At 52.3% G+C, this 22,332-nt stretch overlaps 1 protein-coding gene across 9 annotated transcripts in view; it reads left to right on the forward strand.

The window, feature by feature from the left end:
• Nucleotides 1-21,618, forward strand: part of COL13A1 (collagen type XIII alpha 1 chain) — a 166,427-nt gene extending 144,809 nt beyond the window's left edge. For 6 of the 9 annotated variants that reach the window (XM_047760409.1, XM_047760405.1, XM_047760411.1 and 3 more), the window contains 8 exons: nt 31-111; nt 4,307-4,342; nt 6,502-6,555; nt 7,736-7,789; nt 8,819-8,854; nt 15,164-15,250; nt 19,247-19,285; nt 21,300-21,618. In XM_047760409.1, coding sequence (XP_047616365.1) covers nt 31-111; nt 4,307-4,342; nt 6,502-6,555; nt 7,736-7,789; nt 8,819-8,854; nt 15,164-15,250; nt 19,247-19,285; nt 21,300-21,302 — 390 coding nt within the window. In that variant the 3' untranslated portion in view covers nt 21,303-21,618. Of the gene's footprint in view, nt 1-30; nt 112-4,306; nt 4,343-6,501; nt 6,556-7,735; nt 7,790-8,818; nt 8,855-15,163; nt 15,251-16,198; nt 16,277-19,246; nt 19,286-21,299 lie in introns of all 9 variants that reach the window. The other 3 variants (XM_047760406.1, XM_047760412.1, XM_047760408.1) reach the window with 3 other exon arrangements.
• The last annotated feature ends 714 nt before the right edge of the window (nt 21,619-22,332 follow it).

Here is a 22,332-nt window from a genome sequence, read left to right on the forward strand (position 1 = left end):
TGTGATCTCGTCCGTCTCCCTTTCCTTCAGGGGGAAGCAGGACTAGATGGAGCAAAAGGAGAAAAGGGCGTCCAGGGAGAAAAAGGAGACCGAGGTCCTCTGGGATTACCCGTAAGTACCACGCAGCCCGGCGGGGGGTCCTGAGGAGGGGCTGGGCAGGGCCCCGGGAGAAGGCCGCTGCAAAACTCAAGCTTCGAAAGTGCTGAGCCTCTCAGGAGTTCCCGTCATGGCTCGGTGGTTAACAAATCTGACTAGGAACCATGAGGTTGTGGGTTCGATCCCTGGCCTTGCTCAGTGGGTTAAGGATCTGGCATTGCCATGAGCTGTGGTGTGGGTGGCAGACACGGCTCAAATCCCGCATGGCTGTGGCTGTGGGGTAGGCTGGTGGCTACAGCTCCAATTCAACCCCTAGCCTGGGAACCTCCATATGCCATGGGAGCAGCCCTAGAAAAAGGCAAAAAGACTAAATAAATAAATAAAGTGCTGAGCCTCCCAGAGCTCCCTGGGATTTTGTTTTCCCACTTGGACAAGATTGTAGCCTCTAATTCCCTTACTGAGGGCCTCCTTGGGCCAACCGTGGCCTCAGTTCTGGAGAGATGTGAATCTGAATAAGACGAGCCCCCACCCCAAGGAGCACCCAGCTGGAGAGCCAGAAGGAGACTGAGAGCAGCCTTAGGCTCTACCCGTGCTCAACTGAGGCAGCAGAAGTCTGCCTTTATGGGAGCCAAGCTTGGAGGACTTGGGAGCAATGGGACAGTGGAGCAGTCTCCATCTCTCTCCTGCTCTCCCAGGGGGACCCCAAGAGAGCCCCTGCTTTCTGCTCTTAAGCACTGGCCACAGCAGAAAAGCTTGCAAAAAGAGCCTGCAGTCCCAGCAGGCTGAGACTATTTAAATCCCGGTTGCCTGAGGTCTCTGATCTCAGCCTGCTCAGGGCTGGAGGCCCAGGTCTGGGCCGGGGCTGCGGGAAGGCATCTGGCTCTCCAGAGGTGGAGGCTGGATTGGGCGAATTCATCTGCCCCAAGCTCCAGCGGCTGGCCTCTTCCCTGCCTCTCCTGTCTCCAGGTGAGCGCATCCCACCAGCCCCAGGCTCCATCCTCCCTCACATCCAGAAGGGACTTTAGGATTCCGTGTAATCATTTTACTGATGGGTCCAGAGAAGAAAGTGCATCACTTGAGGTCATATATGAAGTCGATGGCCTGGCTGAGCCCAAGGCTGCACCTCTCCTGGGGCCACAGCCTTACAAAGGGCTCTTTCCAGCCACTGGGGCTTCCCCTGTCCTGGGCACAAAGCCAATTCTTCCCCAGGAAGCTGTAAAAAGCCAGGGAGAGGGGGGATGGAAAGCCCAATTACCCCAGTTTGACAGAGCTTGAAGGTCTGGTTAATGTAATCGCAGTGACCAAACAGCAAGAGCAAAAAGTATGATTGTAGGAATATTTAAGGAGTGAACTTGCTTGACAGACCACAGTAAACTGATGACTTTAGCAGACATTTTCCCATGTCTTGAGCTCTGTCCCAAATGATTAAGTACTTTTTACTATTAAAGAGCCTGCCTGCACCCCCACCCCCATGCCCCATCCCCAACCACAAACCTCTCCTTGTCCACCTTCTTGGCCCCAACAACCCTGGTGAACAATGGAGAATTCAGACAGGGGTTGAAATGAAAATAGCACAGAGACCAAACAGGCAATATAAACAAAGAAAGTGCCAGAGGCAAGACAAAGTACCCAGTCTCTCTTTAATTTTTCAACTTTTTGATGGAAATATGTGTACAGAGAAGTTCTGTGGCTAGCTTAAGAAAACAGCAGAGCAAGTAATGTTCATAAAGGGAAACTAGCATAGACCTCAGAGAGACAATAAGGAGTAGTGGGGACTATGGTACACTGGAGACCATGGTCCCTTCTTAAGGGAACAGCCCTTCTCAGTTCAGTTGACTGTTACCTTAAGGAAATGAGGGTCCAGTGTTTCTGCATATTCTGATGTGTCTAAGGAAGCTAGACGTCTGGCATTTAATGTGGTATCGCCTCATTTTCTAGTTTTAAACCAAATTGTTTGCAATACTACAGACCATACAAAATAAGTCAGTGGCCCACATATGGCCCCCAAATCTCCAATTCATGCCCTCTTCTCTAGACCTCTCAAGAGTACTCGGTACTAGAGTTCCCTTGTGGTGTGACAGGTTAAGGATCCGACGTCACTGCAACAGCTCCGGTCGCTGCCATGGCGTGGGTTCAGTCTCTGGCCCAGAACCTCCATATGCTGTAGGCACAGCCAAAAATAAAAATAAAAAGATAACTCAGTATTAATGCTGTATGAACAAAGTCTCTGGATCTTTAGTTAAGTTCTTGTTTTAGGCTTCACCTCAGTGTTTTATTTCACAGAGTAAGCAGCCAATTTTTCCAGGCATATCCTATTGAGTTCCTTCTGTCTGCCCTGCAAAAGTGGTTCTCAGGGCTGGAATCACCTGGAGCTTTTCAAGCATGCTATGACCCAGGACTCCCTCTTGGAGATTCTGTTTGAATTAGGGTGGGGTGGGGCCCAGGTATCTGTATTATTGAACATCACCCCAGGGGGCTGGCTATATAGCTGGGGTGGAGAACCAGGCTATGTGCAAGATCCTTCTCAGAATTACATGATCCTAAAACTAAGAAGCAAGGCCCTGTAGGATTCTGCTACCCAACTCTCTTCTCCTCAGAGAAAGCAGCTTCCAGCCTCCCTTTCCTGGGGGTATTCTCCCACCTTTAAAATCTTGAAGCCTTGGACTTCCCATCGTGGCTCAGCGGTTAACAAATCCGACTCGCATCCATGAGGTTGCAGGTTCGATCCCTGTCCTCACTCAGTGGGTTAAAGATCCAGCATTGCCGTGAGCTGTAGTGTAGGTCACAGATGTGGCTCAGATCCCCTGTTGCTATGGCTGTGGTGTAGGCCAGCAGCTACAGCTCTGATTAGACCCCTAGCCTGGGAACCTCCATATGCCGAGGGGGCAGCCCTAGAAAAGACAAAAAGACAAAAAAAAAAAAAATCCTGAAGCCTTGTCTTATTCCTAAGGCTCAGTTGAAAGCAGTTTTCAAGAACTAAGTCCTGTGAGTTCCCTTTGTGGCTCAGTGGGTTAAGAACCCAACACAGTGCCCATGAGGATGAGGGTTCAATCCCTGGCCTTGCTCGGTGAGTTAAGGATCCAGCGCTGCCCTGAGCTGTGGCACAGGTCGCAGATGCATCTCAGATCTGGCACTGCTGTGGCTGTGGCGTAGGCCAGCAGCTGCGGTTCTGATTTAGCCCTTAGCCTGGGAATTCCCATCTGCTGTGGGTGTGGCCATAGAAAGGAAAAAAAAAAAAGAACTCTGTCCTTACTGGCCTAGAGTGTCCCCGTTGCTTTCTCCCTAGTTGTCATATTGGAATCATCAAATAACTTTACCTCTGTTCCCCTAGGTAGGTTATAAAGGTAGCATGTAGCCCAGCCCTGGAGCAAGAGCCCTAATTCACTGTATATCACTGGATGCTGCAGAGTGAGTGGGTCTGAATAGCACCCCACCTGCCAGCCAGTTTATTCCAGGGGATACGTGACCTTAGACCTCTGTCCCAGTCAGCTGCCCCTAAAGCCTTTTTTGGTAAAAGAGCCTTTGTCTGGGATCATATGAATGGATTTAGTTTCTGTTAAGCTTTGCAAACTGTCAAGTGTCAGAGGAACGTCAGGCACCATTAGTATCATCATTCAAGCCCAACTCCTCCCACCTGGCTGAAGCTGAAGTGGGCCAGCTTCTACCCAGGTTTCAAAGCTGGCTGCTGTCATTCGATGCTGAGCCTCCTGGGGTCCCCCTCAAGAGGTATGGAAAAAAGGCCAGGAAGACCACCCTCCCCTGGCCCCACCTGCCATGTAGGCATGTGTCCCGCTCGTAAGACTGGTCCTGGGAAGGAAGCACTAGCTCTGGTTCCAGGCACCTCTCTGTGAATTTACTGTCTGTATCTCTTTCCCCGGAGCATAGCATCCCCTGGGAAAGGGGTTTCTGAGGGAGGAGCAAAGGAGGGAGGGGCAGGGGGGCGCAGAGCGTCGGAACGGCCTCCCGCATGGACCACCACCTGCCTGCACAGCAGCCGGCCGCACGGCACTCAGTGTCTCCATGTTTTTGTTGGTTTTCATGTGAATACATTACCTGTCCTCCCAAGCTTATTTCTCCCGTTTTGTTTGATTACCAGCGTGTATGTCTGTCCAGAGTCACTGCTTCACTCACCTCTTCCCTCCCTGGTCCCTTTTTCTCCCTCCCATTTCTCCCTTCCCCTTCTTTTGGTCAAACTGTTCCCTTTGTCCAGGGAGCTTCAGGTTTGGACGGCAGGCCTGGGCCACCGGTGAGTGTCACTTCTCCATTACCCCTCAACCCACCCCGCCCCTCCCCTGGCCTGTAATCCCTTTCATCTGTCCTGCTGTGGCCTCATTTTCTTCAGCGAATCATGCCTTATCCCACCAGCGACACCAGAAAGTACCATGTGTGCTCAGGTCAGAAGTGCTTCTTCAGGACTCTTGACCAAAGATGACTGAACTTTATCTAAACTTCCCTGTCCCCAGTATGCACGCAGGGCCCTCACATCTGAATTTCCAAACCACTGGATGTGGGATGGGAGGCTGCTCCAGCGGCAAAGACTCTGTGCCTAGAGGAATGCTGAGTTCAGCGTGGGAGCCCAGCCCTAGGGGTTTGGGCCATGCATGACTCGTCCCCACCAAACACAACAGTGTCTGTATGTACCTGTCATGCTGTGTTGTCTTCATGCTGTGAGCTCTGTCCATCTCCTGTCTGCCCACAAGGGCTTCCTAGTCCCGTGCAGCCACCAGTCCGGTGTGTATGTGGGTGGGGACAGCACTGATGACAGGTGTAGCGTTTAGGAGAACCTAGGCCAGTCCCAGATCCGTGTTCTGAAGGTATGTTACAATCGCCCCTTTCACCTCCCTTGGCGCCACAGCTGCCCTCCACCGTAGGCCCCTTCTTTCCGTCTTCCTCGTACCTAGCACACCTCTCCCAGGTGGCCAGTCAGGGCTGGCGGGATCATCACAACTGGAAGGAGAGAACTCAACTACGTACTCCATTCACTTTGCACAGAGAGGAGCAATGCATAGCCATATATTCTGTCCCCTTTGACCTGAGGGGTTTTTTTCTTATAACATCAATATCGCAACTTAAAGGAAAATTTTTATAGGAACCATGACCCTACCCTGCCCATACCAACATCCTTGGGCCCTTCCTAGATGTCAGGCCGAGCACCAGAGGCATGACATACATTCATCCATTCTAATCTGGCAGCGGCCTCATGTTGTCATTCCCATTTAACAGGTGGGAAAGTGGACCTTAGAGAGGCCAAGAATCTTCTCCAGCATCGCAGAGTTTATAGGCCTTTGAGGCAGGATGTGAAACTGGCCACTGACTCCAGAGTGCTGTTCCAACACTCGGTCACAGAGGGCCACAGTTCCCTTCTTCCCTCAAAGGGGGCAGTAAGAATGTCTTATTGCTCTCTTTATTTTATTTTATTTTATTTTTTCATGTAAAATAAATCAGCCTTTCCCTACTTACTTCTGCCCGCCTCTCACAGCTATGCCCAGAGCACCACTGGGAACTGCCCATGGCCCCACACCCACGTCCTCATGCTCTGAGCAAGACGTAACCACCAAGCCAGAGCAATAGGAAACACTGAAATAGAGACTCTGTCCAGGCGGGCTGTAAATTAGGAACCTGGAGAAGATGCTTGATTATGCCATGGCATAAACAAAAATAAAAATAAAATAAATAAATTATGCCATGTCAAGCCCCGCCCTGTCTCTAAGCTACGCTGGTCTCAGCGCTCCAGCTGCCCCCTGGGCTGTGGCCCCTGAGTCGGGAGTGCCTGTGACACACCTTCCTGCTTGGCCGGTGGCAGCAGACACCGGAAGCATACGAATCCACTCTCCAATCCAGCCTGTTCCCGAGGGCCTGGGATGGGGACAGAAGACCGGCCAGTGGCTGAAAGCCAGGGTCAGGGCCTCCAAGGGGGTGGGGAGGGGGGGAGCAGTGGCTGAATGACCTCCCACGCCTGCCTCTATGTGCATCTGCATTGGTCTCTGTGGCATGAAGCCCCTCCCGCTGCATGTAGAGCTGCGTCAGTGAAGGGGTGCCAGCTCCCCAGCCCCCCACCCCTGGGATGGTGACAACTCCCTCCCAAGCGCTTCTGAGAGCCAACTCAGCGACTGTTCTCCTGCCGTTTTCAGCCTTGGCAAGCTTGGTTGTGAAGCAAAAGGGTTTCTTTCCTCAAATCTGGCTCTGAGGCAGGGGGGGGAGGCGCTCTCTCCCCGAGGCCCCCAAACCCAAACAGGAACGTGGCCCAGTCGAATGACTGCCCTGAACGAGCCTGGCCTCGCCAACCCTGAAAACTGGGCCTCTGGACCTTGCTCATCTCCAGGCATCGGGTGGGGCTCCCCCAACCCCCCCACCCCACCCCACCCACATCAGGCCCCTCACCTCTGCTTTTTCTCACCTCCCCAGGGTACTCCAGGACCAATTGGAGTTCCAGGCCCAGCGGGACCAAAGGGAGAGAGGGTGAGTGCTCAGTGAGCGGGGATCCTGGGCCACCAGGACGAGGGGGGCCTTCTGCCCATCCTCGGCCCCAGTGCCTGCCACCAACATGGTCACTGCATGTGCCCAGCAGCCTCAGCCCCCATCCGTTCCTCCCAGACCCAGCAAGCACCTCACCCCTGTCTTCTCTTGATGACCCTCCCAGTCCGTGGGGGAGCAGACAGGCCTGGGGGCTCATGTTGTGGCTACAAGTGGGCAGAGGCTGTTCTCCTGCCATCCTCCACTCAGCTTCTGGTCACCTGGCATCAGTCAGAGGTGATTGGCAAGGCCCCAGGCCCTGCTGTCCCCAGACACACCTAATGTCTGCAGTGATTTGGGGAGACAGCATGGAACAGAGTGCCAGCTGGGGTTAGAACTCCTGGGAGACATCAAGCAGCCAGGAGATGAGTGTGTCAGGCTGGCTCCCTTGGTCATGTCTCCCCGAGCCCCAGCCAGTGTGGTGGGCATATGCTGGGTGGAGGCAGGAAAGCTCCCGCACCAGCTCTTCCCAGCTCTCCCACACCCTCAGGGCCTGAGATCGCCAGAGGGCCGGCTGGGGCGCTGGACCCCTGAGCAGGCATCTGCTGGGCTCTCCACTGCAGGACTGGCTCTCCACCCCCTACCCCGACCCCGGTCTGCCCACCTTGCTGACCCTGCCCTGAAGAAGGTGCTGTCCCTCTCGCGCTCAGCCACACAGTTGGGGGAGGGGAGGCTGGGGAGCTGCTGGAGAGATGCTTGGGCTTCTCAGAGCTCACCAGACACTTGGGGGACCATGACGACAGCTGGGAGGGGGTGACAATTGCAGCATCAGAGAGAAATCACAGCTCTCTTTCTCTTCCCTTCTTCCCCCACCTCCGGGGTCCATGCCCGGGTCCTGCGCCTCGCTCGCCTTCCCTGCTTCAGCCAGCACCCCTGGACCCTGCCCAGTCCTTCCTGGGGGCCTGGGAGCAGGCTCTGTGGAGGGAGGGTGAGGGGCTCCCAGCCCCCTCCTCAGGGCAGAGTCCATAGCAGTCACCACCCCCGTCCACCCAGCCTTTGCTTCCTGGGGCTCCTTCTTCAAAGAGACTGGAAAGTGTTCCCAGGTTTCATATGAAAACAAAAAATGATTCACGGAAGGTTGTTACCACGTCGAGGAAGACTCATGTGTCCCTTCTCCTGTTTTCAGGGCAGCAAAGGTGACCCTGGAATGACAGGACCAACGGGAGCAGCAGGGCTTCCTGTAAGTTTCATGGGCCCAGTGGTTCCTCTCCACCTACCCCTGTCCCTCGACAGAAGCACTGTCAAAACAGGACCTAGAGCCTGGGGCAAAAAACTCTAGGACCAAGCGAGACTTCTCATTTCTCTGACAGAGGAAGCAGCCAGCACTCGCTGGCCCACTCTCTAGAACTTCCCTGCTGGGCACTGCCCGGGGCAAACCCAAGGACCCTCCAGCCCCTGTTAGGGAGCCAGAGCCTCAGCTGTGTGGACCATCGGCCGGGATGTTTAGCAAACACAGATGAGCACCTTCTACCGCAGGCCTCTGTGTTCAGTGCAGTGGGGACCTCATAGATGAATGTGCTATGGCCCCTGCCCTCAAGGAGAGACAGAGTCAAGTCCATGTCACTAATCAATCCAGGAGAGGCTTCCTGAGCCAGGCAGCTTTCCCAGGGGACTGGCTGTCCATTTGCAGATTTCTCCGTGCTTGGTTATAGACGTTGGCTGCCCACGAGAGCTAGGACTTTGGTTTCTTGAAGGTCGTACCGTTGTTCATGGGTTCCATGCCCTGCTGAGCTTTGGCCAAGTAGGCACCTCTGGCCAGTCTTTGCCTTGCGCCCAATTCCCAGCTAAAGACAAGGGGAGCAGCCTGCACCTTGAAAAGAGGGGCTCAGGAGCTCTGGAATCATTCTTCCAGCCAGAAGTTGGCGCAAGAGTCACACGAACACCTGCCCTTCCAGGAGAGGGGAGGAGTCTGTGCCTAGTCTGTGTCCTTGGCCTGAGCCAACTAGAACTCAGCCACAGGCCAGGGCATTGGCTCAGAAGGAGAAAACCAGAACTATCAGGCTTTACTTTACCCATAACTCATTCTCTGTCTCCAGGTCAAGGCCCTTGAGCAGGGTTCTCCTTTGTCCCCCTTCTGTAAAATGGGGGTGATTAAACCTGTCTCTGGTGAATGAGGCACCAGGGAAGAGCTTTATGAGCCTGGAAGGAAGGTGTCTGGGCAGCCTGGGCTTTCTCATTAAGGTGTCTTGGCTTCTCTGATTTACTGCAGGGTTTACATGGACCACCCGGGGACAAAGGAAACCGGGTAAGTCTGCAGCCTCGCCCTTGGCTCTGGCTACTGCTGTCTTTCTGGTGAGGTGGAATGACCAACTGGGGATTCGTGATGCAATGTGGAAATACAGTTTTTCCTGATAAATCAGGCTAAGTTAAAAGGCTTTATGGCAAGGGGCTTAATTTTTGGCACACAGGGAACCTGGGACCTAATCCTGAAACTGAAGCACATAATAAGTTTCCACATGGAAAGGGGAGGCCGAATCCCAGGGCGGCCATCAGATTAGATGGCCATCAGGTCACAGGAGGCACATGCCAGGCTCTCTCCACGCTGCCCGGATGACGGGCCCCTAAGTGATATTTTTATACCTGTTGTTGCCGGGTCCTAGTCTTCCAACCCTGAGTGTCTCTCAGCATCTCAGGCCACTGGTGAGAGAGAAAAATCAATCCGGGTTCCAAGAACAAGCAGACAGCTGGTATATGCAGCCAAACCTCTTAAAAACTATTCCAGCCATTATTGCTCTTGGAAAGAGTCAGCAGGACTGATACAAACTGTGCCTTCTCAGGCCCCTGCTCACCCTTCGTTTTCTCCCATCTTCCATGGGACACAGTTACTGAGTGTCCAGGGCACCCACAGCCACCTGAGGCACATAGCACCTGACACCTTGGGCCCAGCAGGCACCAAGGGATGACCTTTGTGTCTTTTCTAAAACGTCCCATCCTCTGCCTCATCACAGAGGTTCTCAGTGGCTTGCACGTCCCCTGGGAGCCGGAGAGCATCTTCTAGGGGGAATAATAGCCAAGGAGCTTCGACGTAGAGGAGGAGTGGGAAGAACAAATGAATAAACAAGGCCCGGAACTATGATAACATGTTCTGAGTTCCCTTGAGAGTTAGAGCAGGTGTCTTCCAGAACCCAGGTCTTCCAGCTGATGTGGAGCACCGACAGCCGTGTTCCTGAATTGACGTGCCAGCAGCTGTACGTTTATAATAGGCATCAGTGCCAGTCTCTTCAGTTGAACACTTCCATGTTCCTAAGTTCTCCCTTCTGGCAGCTGGTCAAGAGCAATCCGTTTGTCCCATATATTCCATGAACAAGATGGAGCAGGCCGAGCCACCCCCAGCAGACTGTGCATGGGAAGCTCAAGTCTAGAAACCACTGGAATAAACAGACCTACTTCCAGGAGTTCCCTTGTGGCGCAGTGGTTAATGAACCCGACTAGGATCCATGGGGATGTAGGTTCGATCCCTGGCCTCACTTAGTGGGTTAAGGATCCAGAGTTGCCATGAGCCGTGGTGTAGGTTGCAGACGTGGCTCGGATCTGGTGTTGCTGTGGCTGTGGCTTATGTAGGCCAGCTCCGATTAGACCCCTAGCCTGGGAACTTCCATGTGCCGCAGGTGCAGCCTTAAAAGGACGAAAAACAAAACCAAACCAAAAAAACAGACATTACTTCCAGAAATGTGCCAGCCTGGGAAGCCCACCTTCATTACCGCGACATCCAAGCATTTGGGCCACTAAAATAATTGATCATTCCACCTCTCCATTTGGCATACTAACCTCCTGTCTAATTAATTGCTAAAGTGTTCTGGTTTTTTTGGTTATATTCAATAACTCTTCTTAAACCTATTTCTTAAGACTTTCAGTTGGCTCGAGGCACCGGGCCATTTGAAGGCTGCAAAACCAGTCCTTCCAATGGCGAGTGGCAGTGACTGTGTTGCCCTAGAGGGGGAGGCAGGGCAGGCAAATGCCCTTGTCACAGATGGAGGGGAGGTGGGAGGCTGGTGGCTCTGATGCTTAAAGGACCAAGGTCATTGAATGAGCCACTGAGGCCCCATGATTTGGTGGGAAAATATTTCTTCTCCACTTCCCCCTTCCCACCTCTAAATGAGCAATATGTCACTGAGTAAAAGTCAAGTCCAGAAAATGGGCAAGTTGCATGCCTTCCTTTGAGTGCACCGAAAAAAGCCAATCGACAAATTCCAAAGGGCAGGTTTCCAAATCAAGGACCAGCCTGTTCTTCCACCCAAGAGCTCTGACTCTCATTTTGCCAGAATGTCTTAGAAAAGTGCCCCTGGAGTTCCCGTCATGGCTCAATGGAAACAAATCCGACTAGTATCCATGAGATTGCGAGTTCAACCCCTGGCCTCCCTCAGCGGGTTAAGGATCTGGAGTTGCCGTGAGCTGTGGTGTAGGTCGCAGGCGCAGCTTGGATCCTGCATTGCTGTGGTTATGGTGTAGGTTGGCAGCTACAATTCCCATTCAACCCCTAGCCTGGGAACTTCCATATGCCACAGGTACAGCCCTAAAAAGCAAAAAAAAAAGAAGAAGAAGAAAGAAAGTCCCCTTATACCTCACGTCCTCTTTCAGACCTCTTTATACCACCAGTCATAACAGGACTTTTGAGGGCAGAGATGAGGGCTTGCTAATGCAGAAAGGTCCAAGCAGATCAGCACTTTACCGTGATCAGTTTTTTCTGGTGCTTGGAAGCTCAGAATGTTGACGCTTTCGTCAAAACCCAGAAGTGCTTGGACGTCATTCTGATTGGAAGCTTCGTTGTTGCTTGTGGAGGTGAAGCTGACGATGTTCAAAGCCCCCATACACACCAGGTGTGTAAGGGGGGACTCTCAAAATTTGCCCCACGTTCCACCTGGGGGACCTTATCAGAAAGGCTTGGCCTAGTGGACCACTATCTGTTTTCCTGTCTTCCAGTGAATGGAGACACAGCCTTAAAATGATGCTTCTCTGAGGGCCGCCAGAGGACAGTCTTGTGGCCTCTTTCCCACTCATGGAAGGAGGAAGGTCCTCATGGTTGTGGGCAAGGCCCAGAGCCCAAGACAGGCAGTTGTCTAAGGGGACACACATGCCAGGAGTAAGAGTCTGTCCTTGTCACTAGGGGCATTCTCCTTGTCCCTTAAGAGCTAGCTCTGTGTGTTTGGCACAGGAGCCAATTTTAGGATGAAAAGGTCCATCAAAGAGTTCCTGTTGTAGCTCAGAGGTAACAAACCTGACCAGTATCCATGAGGAAGTGGGTTCAATCCCAGGCCTCACTCAGCGGGTTCAGGATCCGGTGTTGCCACAAGCTGTGGCGTAGGTCACAGACTCGGCTTGGATCTGACATTACTGTGGCTGTGGCTGTAGCTGGCAGCTGTAGCTCTGATTCGGCCCCTAGCCCAGGAACTTCCATATGCCCCAGGTACAGCCCTAAAAAACAAAACAAAACAAAAAAAGAAAAAAAGTGTCCATCAAAGGATAAAGGGTGGTATGAATTTGGAAATTTGGGCATCAGAAAAATTGGGTGCTACTGTGGAGCTGCCTGCAAGCCAGCCAACTGAAAGGTCTGAGGGCATGCAGTGAGGCTACTGTCACTCTCTGAGATGTGCCATCGGGTGCATGTGTGTGAGCATGGGCGCGTGCACATGTGTGCATGTGTGTGTGTGTGTGTGTGCACGCACATGCTTATCCCTGTGTGTCTTGCTTCCTGGCCTCCTTACTTCTCCCTCCTCTGCTCTCGGCCTAGGCCTGCTTCTTCCTTCCTTTCCTCCATCGATGCTTCTCCCTCTAGAAATCTTTGCCCCATTATAATAATTCCAAAGCCCTCATCCTTTCCTTCCCACTCCCCTAGCTTCAATTTATTTCCTCCATAATCAGTTTTGTCCATTCATTTATGTTGTTAAGAAACCTCTGCGGCTTGACTCTCTTTGTCCCTCTCTGGTACCAGCTAGAAGCCCCTTTCTTTGAGCCAGAGCCCCCTTTCATGTCACTCTCTGGGGGATGGGAACAGGGAGGATGTGAGCGAAGTTACTCTTGAAGCACGTCTTCAGGGGGGTACCAATTAAGGCCGTTCCCCATGCCCTTAGAACAGACAGCCCAGAGTGCAAGTCTCCTGTTCTGAAGGGACCACAGTCCATCCCCTAGTCCCCACAGGCACATCATCAGCACCTGCGAGCCCATTGTCCTCGGAAGCGTCATTCCCCCTCTGAATGCAGGGGACCATGCTCACTTTTGCACTGGCCTGACCCATAGAGAATAAGGGCCCACATTCCTGAGAAGGTTTCCCCGGGCCTTCTCCCTCCAGACTAGTGGTTTTGCTTGTCCACTGTCAGCAGATTAATGGGGCTGTGATTTCCTCATTGGTGGGCATATCTTAGACCCAATGCGATGGCACCGAATATGCATCTATATGTTTCCTCTTCAACACATCTCATTTTCTAAGTAAGCATTTGCCTTTTAGAAAACTCACTTAGAACCAGGCATTGGCAATTGCAATCTCTGGATCAAGAAGTGGGTCATTTCTGGAGTTCCCGTTGTGGGCCAGCGGGTTAAGAACCCAACTAGTATCCATGAAGATGAGGGTTCGATCCCTGGCCTCGCTCAGTGGGTTAAGGATCCAGCATGGCCGTGACCTGTGATGTAGGACACAGACATGGCTCATATCTTGCGTTGCTGTGGCTATAGCGTAGGTCAGCAGCCACAGCTCCGATTCGCCCCCTAGCCTGGGAACTTCCCTATGCCACAGGTATGGCCCTAAAAAGAAAAGGAAAAAAAAAAAGTGGGTCATTTCCAAAGTCCTGGAGGAGCATCAGAAGTATTCTTATCCACTGCCTCCCTCTGGACCCCTGCAGCCTTCTACTGCAGGAACACGGCAGACACACCAGACCACCTCTGGGCTCCTACACAGGCTGATCGGGAGTAACCATCATTACTGCTGCCATAAGGAAGCAGCTATCATTGAGTGCATACCATACACCAGTATTAAGCACTAAATGTGCACAAAGACCTCACCACAAAGTTTTGAGGAAGGCATGATTATCCACATTTTACAGATGAAGAAACGAGGCTCAGAGAGGTTAAGTTCCCAAAATCACGTGGCCAACAAGAGGCAAGTCCTGCTCTGGCTCCAAGCCTTTGCCCTAATCAGGGCGCCCAACCCAAAAGGTCTTATCACGCCCGAGTAACACGGTGGAAGCTCCCAAGCATTAGACAACCTGTATTTCCAGAGAGGAGGAGAGTTCCCAGGAAGACCCCCCAGGGCCACACTTGGCCCCTATTAAGGAAACCCAACATATGAAAACCCAAATTCAAATCTATTGCAAAGAATTCCCCATGGCCCTTCTTTAAATGAACAGTGACCCTGACATATACAAAGTAGGGTTCAATTTAGAAAGCTATTTAATGAAGCTTTTGGGAGCTCCCTTTGTAGTGCAGAAGAAATGATTCTGACGAGTATCCATGAGAATGTGAGTTCGATCCCTGGCCTCACTCAGTGGATTGGGGATCTGGCATTGCCATGAGCTATGGTGTAGGTCACAGATGCGGCTTGGATCCCGCATTGCTGTGGCTGTGGCTGTGGCTGGCAGCTGTGGCTCCAATTTGACCCCTAGCCTGGGAACTGCCATATGCTGAGAGTGCGGCCCTGAGAGAGAGAGAGAGAGAGAGAGATGTTTAACGAAGATTTCCAGAAACAAATGAAATCCTTGGACCCGCATAACTGTAGACAAGTAGCTGCTTATGACTTCAGACCAGGAGGGACACACGTAAAATGGAAGGACCCAGCTGAGAACCAGGAACTGCAATTTCCTGCAATTGCCAATGCCTGGTTCCCAGCTGTGCCACCTAAAAACTCTGGACACACACATACGCACGTGCACTTATACCTCCACATATAAGCACCCACATGTATACACACACACAAGCTCACAGACCCACATGCACAACCATATATGTGCACACGCCCACATGCCCTGCTCACATACCCATGCACACACACACCCCAGGGCTCTAAGCAAAATCACCTCGCCTCCTAATAGAATATCAGAGGGATGAAAACCAACTGGGTCAGGCCAGAGCCTTTCACAAATGGACCCTCAAGAGTTCTCTTGTGTCGCGGCAGGTTAAGGATCCAGCTTTGTCACTGCAGGGGCTTGGATTGCTGCTGCGGTGTGGGTTTGATCCCTGGCCGAGGAACTTCTACATGCCGAGGGCACGGCCGAGAAATTGGACCTTCAGAGAGAAGGAAGGGGGTCCCCCTGTTTATTGTAGATGCACTCGGGGCTCAGAATTAACAAAACTGGCCACCAGTATCATCCACCGGCCTTTTGTCCCTCCACCAGCTCAGTCCTACTGCTCCCGGCCCCCTCCCCAGCTGCCTTCGTCAAATTCTCAGGTTCTTGGAGGGGTAGGATGGGAACTGACACCTAATCCTATTGGAGAGAATATCCTGATTGAGAATCTATTTTTCCCTCTTTCATTTCTTTTTTTCTCTTTCTGTCTCTAACCTTAACACATGAATGATCCTAAAGTTTTGATGTTATTTTTTTTTCTTGGACTAAACCATTATTTACAGGGGGAAAGGGGGAAGAAAGGCTCTAGAGGGCCTAAGGGGGATAAGGGAGACCAAGGAGCGCCTGGATTAGATGCCCCCTGTCCATTGGTATGTTTCCTTCTATCACGTGGTTGTTCTGGGTGTTTCCTTGAGGTTTGCAAGCTGGAAACAAAGAAGGCAAATACCCTAAGATGAAAACCGAATGACTCCCTGATGCTACCAAAACCTATCTGTTCATATGGTGGGGGAAATTCTGCTGCTGTGGGTGTTACCCACAAACCACAGCTGCACGTGATTCCCGCTAGATCCCTTCCCTTTGAAGATACCGCACAATTGATGTGTGGAAATGGAGACACCAGGAGGAGAGGGATTGGGGAGCAGGCCTTGGCTCTTAGCTCCAGGATGGCTTTGGAAGCCAGGGTGGCCTTTATGAAATCCCCCCTCACCCCAAAATTTGCCTTCCTTGTTTTGTGGCCACCTATGTGGCCAGCAGTTCAAGCCATCTGAATCCCCACATGGTCAGGATGCAGGACATCAGGGAGAGCTTCTCCTGAGGGCCACCTATGCCCCTAACTGGGCAGAACAAGGCCAGAGAGGGGGCTTTTCTCCACGGCTTCCCAATACTCACCAGCCATTCGGCTAAAACCTATACAGCTGCAGACTGATATCAGTAGACAGACACCCCAGGAAGCCTTCCCAAGCCAGCCCATGGGGAATGATTTGTAGCACATCTGCCGGGCTTCTCAAGTGTCTCCTCCACCCCTCTGGAGATTCTGAAATGATGATCCTCTCAAATGTAAGTTCTTTTGTTCCAAGTGAGCCTCTAATTGGAGAGAGGGCTGGATGCACACATCCCAACGCTCCACTCTCCCGGGAAGCCAAGGAGAGCCCAGAGGCTGAACTAGGGAGAAGGGAATAGATGGGGATTGGGGGCTCACTTGTAGATGCCTCGAGGGTCCTGCATCCTGGCCTGGGTAGGACTGGGCTTCTCCACTCCACCGTCGGAGCTGGCCCAGCCTTGACCTCAATAATCATCGTGGTTGGTTTTGTGAACAGGGACACCGAGGTTTTAAAGGAGAGAAAGGGGAGCCGGGGTTACCAGGGCTGGACGGACTGGATGCCCCGTGCCCATTGGTATGGCATCACCCTCCTCACCTGCATGGCCAGTCTAGGCTTCCCCACGTGTGCGGTCTGTGCCTGCGTGCCTCTCCGGCTGCCCTCCACGCTCCTGCTCCCACCATCTGGTCTCCACTTCCCTTCTCTTCCCTCTGTAGACACCAAGGGTCACCCTGCCTCGGCTGGACCTTGGGGGCTCCTGCCTCATCCCCCTCTTGCATGCAAAGTTGGCCAGGATGTTTTCTTGGCTTCCTCCTGCAGATGCTTTGAAAGGCATCCTCTTCATGTGCACCATCCCCCCACCCAAGGCCAGCCTTAGCTGCAGCGGGCCCTCCTTGCAGAGCTGCTCCTCAACGAGCCTGCCACCAGGAAGAAAACAAAGGGAAGTGGGTTCTCTGGACAGTTCTGAGGACTGTGACTTCTCCTCCTGCACACCCTGCAGTTAGTCGGATAAGCGCTGGCCAGACATTGGAACAAGATGCCTGAGTTGGCCCCACATCCCTCTCCACAGCAGCATCTCACAATTTGGCAGAGGACAGCTGGGCCTCCTTATAAACACAGGGCAGGATGAGGAGTTCTAGGACCGAAGTAGAGGAGGGGTACCCTGATTGTTCTTCCAAGATAGATCTGGGATCTCTGCCCCAGTGACCCCCAGAACCCCGGGGCGGTCCAAGATGAGGATGCTAGGAACCCTCAAGGGTTCATTCTATTTGCTCAAGTCCCAGGAGACACTACGAGACCCTCCCTTCCTTGGGTTCCTCTTCTTTAGGTAGTTCACCACAGAAAAGTCTGGAAGAGCATAGAAAGGCCGGGGATATAGTTAAGCAAGTGAAGGGAGGGGGCAGGATGGGAGGGAAGACATTTAGGACCCACTCCCAAGCGCGTCCCACCTAAGCGGCAGCAGTTCTGGCCCCGCCGGGCCCAGTCCCACTCCAGGCAGGACATTCTTGGCTTCTACATTGACCCTTTCCACCTGCAGAACATGGCAGGGGATGCAGAACATGGCACTTCATTCCAAGGCAGCTGGCTCAAAAGCTTCCTGCTCTCCGAAATTCCCCAAGGAGGTTTGGAGCTTAGGGAGCTGTTTTCATAGCAGCGATTGCTCATCAGATGAGAATTCCCAGCCTCACATCCCCACCCCAGGGTCACCCAGAAATAATCTTTGGACAAAAGAGAAAAAGTTAGAAAATATGCTGTGTGACCTTGACAGATGACCACAGAGGCCCTTGAAGGGACTTTCTAGGACCAGCATGTGCAATAAAAGAAGAGGCAGAGCAGCATGCTCTCACCCTCCCACCCCTGCATCTCCACCTCCCCAACCCCGCCTCTTGAACCCCCCTCCCAGCATGCAGCACGCAAGCGCACCTTTCTCAGCCGTGGGATCTCCCACGCCCTTCCAGCATCCCCATTAATCAGCAGCGGGATGTCCCCTCTGCCACATGCCTTGCCACCATCTGAACACTTGAGTTCTGCCGGCTGCAGCCCTGGCCTCTCTGCTCCTCACCCACACACTCCGCCTGCCCAGCCCTCCTCTATCCCCACTGCCACCACCATCCACGTGCCAATGGGAATGCCGCTGTGGCCCGCGGAGGCTCCTCTCCCGTGTGAAGTGTCGCGTTGTGGCGGGCTGGGGAAGGGGACAGAAGTCCTCTTGGGACCTGCCTCCCCCAGCAGACCCCTACCCCCCCCACCCCCGATCCAGAAGGGATGATGAAAGCCATCATGATGTGACCTTTAATGCAGACTGGCATGTTCTCCAATAACCTGTGTCCTCTGCCCATTTGTTTTGCGGTGAAAGTGTCTAGGGCTCCCTTTCTTGTTTGTCGTTGTTGCTGTCTGCCCTGTCTCCCACACCCTGGTACTGTGGGCGGGGGTGGGGGGGGCGGGGGGGGGAGCTACTGATCAAGATTTTCAGTACAAGGTAACTAGACTTCTGCCCTGAAGGCAGGGCTGGCTGTTTGCCAGATCCCGGGTGAGCTGTTTTAGGTGCCTGTCATGGGTGGGTGAGTAGGTCCATGGTACACAGGGTCCCATTCAACCTCTGCAGGGGCTGACCACCTGCTCCGGTCCCTGAAACCCTGTGTTCATCTCTTTCTCTGCCCTGGAGGCTGGCGTTTTAGAATCTGGGCTGCAACCCTAACTGACTTGAGCTAAGAACCAGATCTTTGCCCTGGTTCAGCCTCCCGCTCCCCACCTGCCTCTCGGCCATTTCTGGCTTCCCCCATAGCGTGCCAGAGCAGCCAGGATATTGGGCCAAGAAGACTCGGGACATCCTGAGGCCACTGGTGCTCCGTGGGTGCCCCTGCAAAGGGGGCAAGTGGCACCTAGTGGATTCCCATCCTGCCAGTGCCTCCTCAGGTCCCAGCAACAGCTAAGGCTGTGCCAGGAGCCCTGCCTCCTTGCTGAGAGCACCCCAGGCCCACTGGTGCAATGCCTGTAAAGTCACCCCCCACCACCACCAACACCCTCCCCACCCCCCCGCCTTACTGATTACCAGATGGGAACTGCCTGGATGTCCTCCTCCAGCTGCTAAGGAAGAGAGAAAAATCAGACAATGGGAGAGGTGGGGAGCTGCCTTTTCATAGAGCCACACCCTCCCCAGGTTGTACAGAGGAGAAAACGGACTCCACCCACCGCCAAGCCCTGGTGCTGAGTGACTTGCCCACCAACACCCACACTCAGTACAGCCAGAGCAGAGACCAGCAGGACACTCAGGACACTCAGGTCACCTCTGCCTGTGGAGCCCACAGGCTATGACAGCCTGTCTTGGCCTTACACTGTAACTATCTGTGAGCTGAGCCAACGGGCAGACAGGCCAACTTGCTTCCTGCCTCCTTCTGAGGCTCCACCCTGGGGTAGAGAAAAGAAATAGATACTATCAGGTAGGCTGCACCCTGATCAGCCACCATGGGCCCTTGCTCCCCCATCCTGCTGTGTGGCGGGCTACCCCAGAGAGTCTGAGCCACCTGCCTTCCTTCCTCACTGCAGGGCGAAGACGGCTTGCCAGTCCAGGGCTGCTGGAACAAGGTAAGACTTTCCAGGGGTTCGAGTGCTTCAGGACAGAGGAGTCATGGGCTCCATTCTCTACAGTGGGATAAAGCATGCACAACCTCCAGCCCAGGCCTTTCTGCAGACGAGGAAGCAAGACATAGATCAAAAATGAACCATCCCTTGGAGTTCCCTGGTGGCTCAGTGGGTTAAGGATCTGGCCTTGTCACTGCTGTGGCTCAGGTTCGATCCCTGGCTTGGAAATTTCTGCAGCCAAAAAAAAAAAAAAAAAAAGACCAATCTCAAAGGCAGGGGGCCCATTAAACATCCAACATCCCATTCATGCACTTGGAGAACATTTAGGGATGTCTTGTGGGAGGGGGGTGTTTTTTGGTTTCTTTTTACAGCCATACCTGGGACATATGGAAGTTCTCAGGCCACGGGTCAAATTGGAGCTGCAGCTGCCGGCCTATGCCACAACCACAGCAACACCAGATCCAAGCTGCATCTGTAACTACACCACAACTTGCGGCAACACCAGATCTTTAACTCAATGATCAAGGCCAGGGATCAAACCAGCATCCTCATGTACACTATGTCAAGCTCTTAACCTGCCGAGCCACAACAGGAACTCCAAAAATGGTTTTTAAGGCATCAGCTAACCCCAGGGTATGGAATTGCCATGTAGCCCAACAGATGACATCTTTATGCTTTGTGGGGTTGACTTAGGCAGTACTTTCCTGCAAGGAGTCCCAGACCATGTTTTAAAATTAGTTATCATTAGCTAGTCTCATAGTGTTCATTTAAGCCAAATAATGACATTCATCCAGATGTAGGAAATCTAAGTTGCTCAAACTATAAAGTCACATGGATTCTACACGTCCCCTTAGAGACTGGCCAGCTCACCACCCTCCCCTCTCCTTGAACTTAAGCTGTCAGAGCTTCATGCTTCTGCACGTTGAGACCTGCAGCCTAACCTCCCTTGGGTTCCCAGAATTCCTACCAACGTTTGTTCACACTTGCCTTGGCATTTGCCATCATTAGTACATCATTAGTGCCATCTGACAGTACAAGACTATGTCCTTGCATGCAGTCACCCCACTCATCCAGGGTCCCCAAAGTGCAGGGCTCCCCAGCATGGCCAGGCCATTGGTTTGCTAGTCCAAAAGCCCAATTCGGTCCTGGCAAAAGTAGCAGGTGCCATGCAGTCCCACCCACAGCCTCCCTCTATCTGGCCTCCCTCTCAGAGACTTCTCGCCCGCCCCCACCACTGTGGTCTCAAGGCGTGGGTTCATCTTCATAAAAGAGCTAGAGACCACTACCTGCCCAAGAGTCTGTGCTTAGCTAATCCAGTCCTGCCCAGTGACAGCAGAGTCACACTTACAATGAGATGAATACACTCCTCTGTGCTAAATGCCCACAATCTCATTAGTCCATGGGATTTGCTAAAAGCAGTGAAACCACCAAGACAGCAGGCCCTAGGTACCTACTCACCCAGGTACCTAAAGCAGCTCCTAACCAGAGAAAGGGGGAGTCCAGCACTCAAGGGAGATGCCTCCCCAAGAATCTATCTCTCCCATCATGCCTCGTCCTCTTGGCCAGTTCCCCTAGACCTAGTTAAAGCTGCAAACAGGTAAGGGGTGGGTCCCCTAAGGCAAAGATTTCCTTCTTCACGGTTGCTGCGGATAGTTAGGAGATAGAAATGGTTGAGCTGAGCAAGGGAAGAACAGCCACTCTGAAGAGCGACAATGTCTGAGAGAAGAAATTAGAGCGCCTCCGGTCCACCAGCACCATAAATTCACTCTGGGAAGATGCAGTAATTCGACAGCTGGGCCTCAGAGAGAAAGTGCCCTCTAGTGGCCAGCAAGGGGAGTGACTGAAGAGGCAAAGTGGTTTCCCACCAGTCTTGGAAGGAGGGGGTTCCTAGCTCCCCCAGTTCCCCTACCCAAAGCGCCCATCCAACCCAGGGCAAGACCTACCTTGTTTCCCACAAGGGGGAAAATATCCACTGACACTAACTCCATGTTGTTTTGTGTTTGTTTTTGTTTTGCAGTGATGCCTCTAACCTGGGATTGGCCTGTGTGTGTGTTTGTACATAGAATATTTATTTTTATACAGTTTTCACTTTTTGAAAATGCCAGAAGTATGATGCATCTTACAGATTATTAAAAAAAGGAAACCTGCATATTTTGTACAGAAACTACCAACCTCTTCCCTTTTGTTTACAAGATGTTTTGTACACGTCTACAATTCTAATACACTTTTTGTTTGAGTCCGGCCATATGTTTGCATGATATTTGTGCACACTTATTAAGTATTGAAGCTTAATAAATTATTGTGTTCTGGTGCCAAAGGGGGCCAACCAGCACTTAGGCGGTGGCTAGTTTATGTGTGACTTCACCGAAACATGGAGATCCGTGGTATTTGCTAAACTAGGTGTGTATCAGAGTATCTTAAACTTTTACAGATTTTCATTATTTAAGAAAGTGAGGAGTTCCCGTTGTGGTTCAGTGGAAATGAATCCAACTGGCATCCATGAGAATGCAGGTTCAATCCCTGGCCTCGCTCAATGGGTTATGGATCCGGTGTTGCCGTGAGCTGTGGTACAGGTCGCAGACGTGGCTCGGATCTGGCATGGCTGTGGCTGTGGCATAGGCCTGCAACTGTATCTCTGATTCGACCCTAGCCTAGGAACCTCCATATGCCATGGATGCAGCCCTAAAAAGACAAAAAAAAATGAAACATGACAATTCTTGATCCCGATTCATCACTCAATTAAATAATACTTTTCTTGTGAGATCAGGAAGTTCCAGACGCAGGGGTCCTCAGGAGTATAATGGTTTGAAATATGAAGTCCAACAGAGGAAGGGCAGGGATTGTATTATGCGACATCTACTGTAACACACCCCAAGTTCATTACAGCGCCATGTGAGCGTGTAAAGTTCCGTTGTGCTGAAACCCTCCAAGGCTCCAGGGTTACAAAGCTGCTTGCTACTGCTTGTGTTTTTATGGTGGGTTTTTTGTTTGGTTTGGTTTTGGTGTGTTTCTTCTTCCTTTTGAGCTGCAATCACTAGTACCAGCTATTG

This window comes from Phacochoerus africanus, chromosome 15, assembly GCF_016906955.1.
Source record: "Phacochoerus africanus isolate WHEZ1 chromosome 15, ROS_Pafr_v1, whole genome shotgun sequence".
Taxonomy (NCBI): domain Eukaryota; kingdom Metazoa; phylum Chordata; class Mammalia; order Artiodactyla; family Suidae; genus Phacochoerus; species Phacochoerus africanus.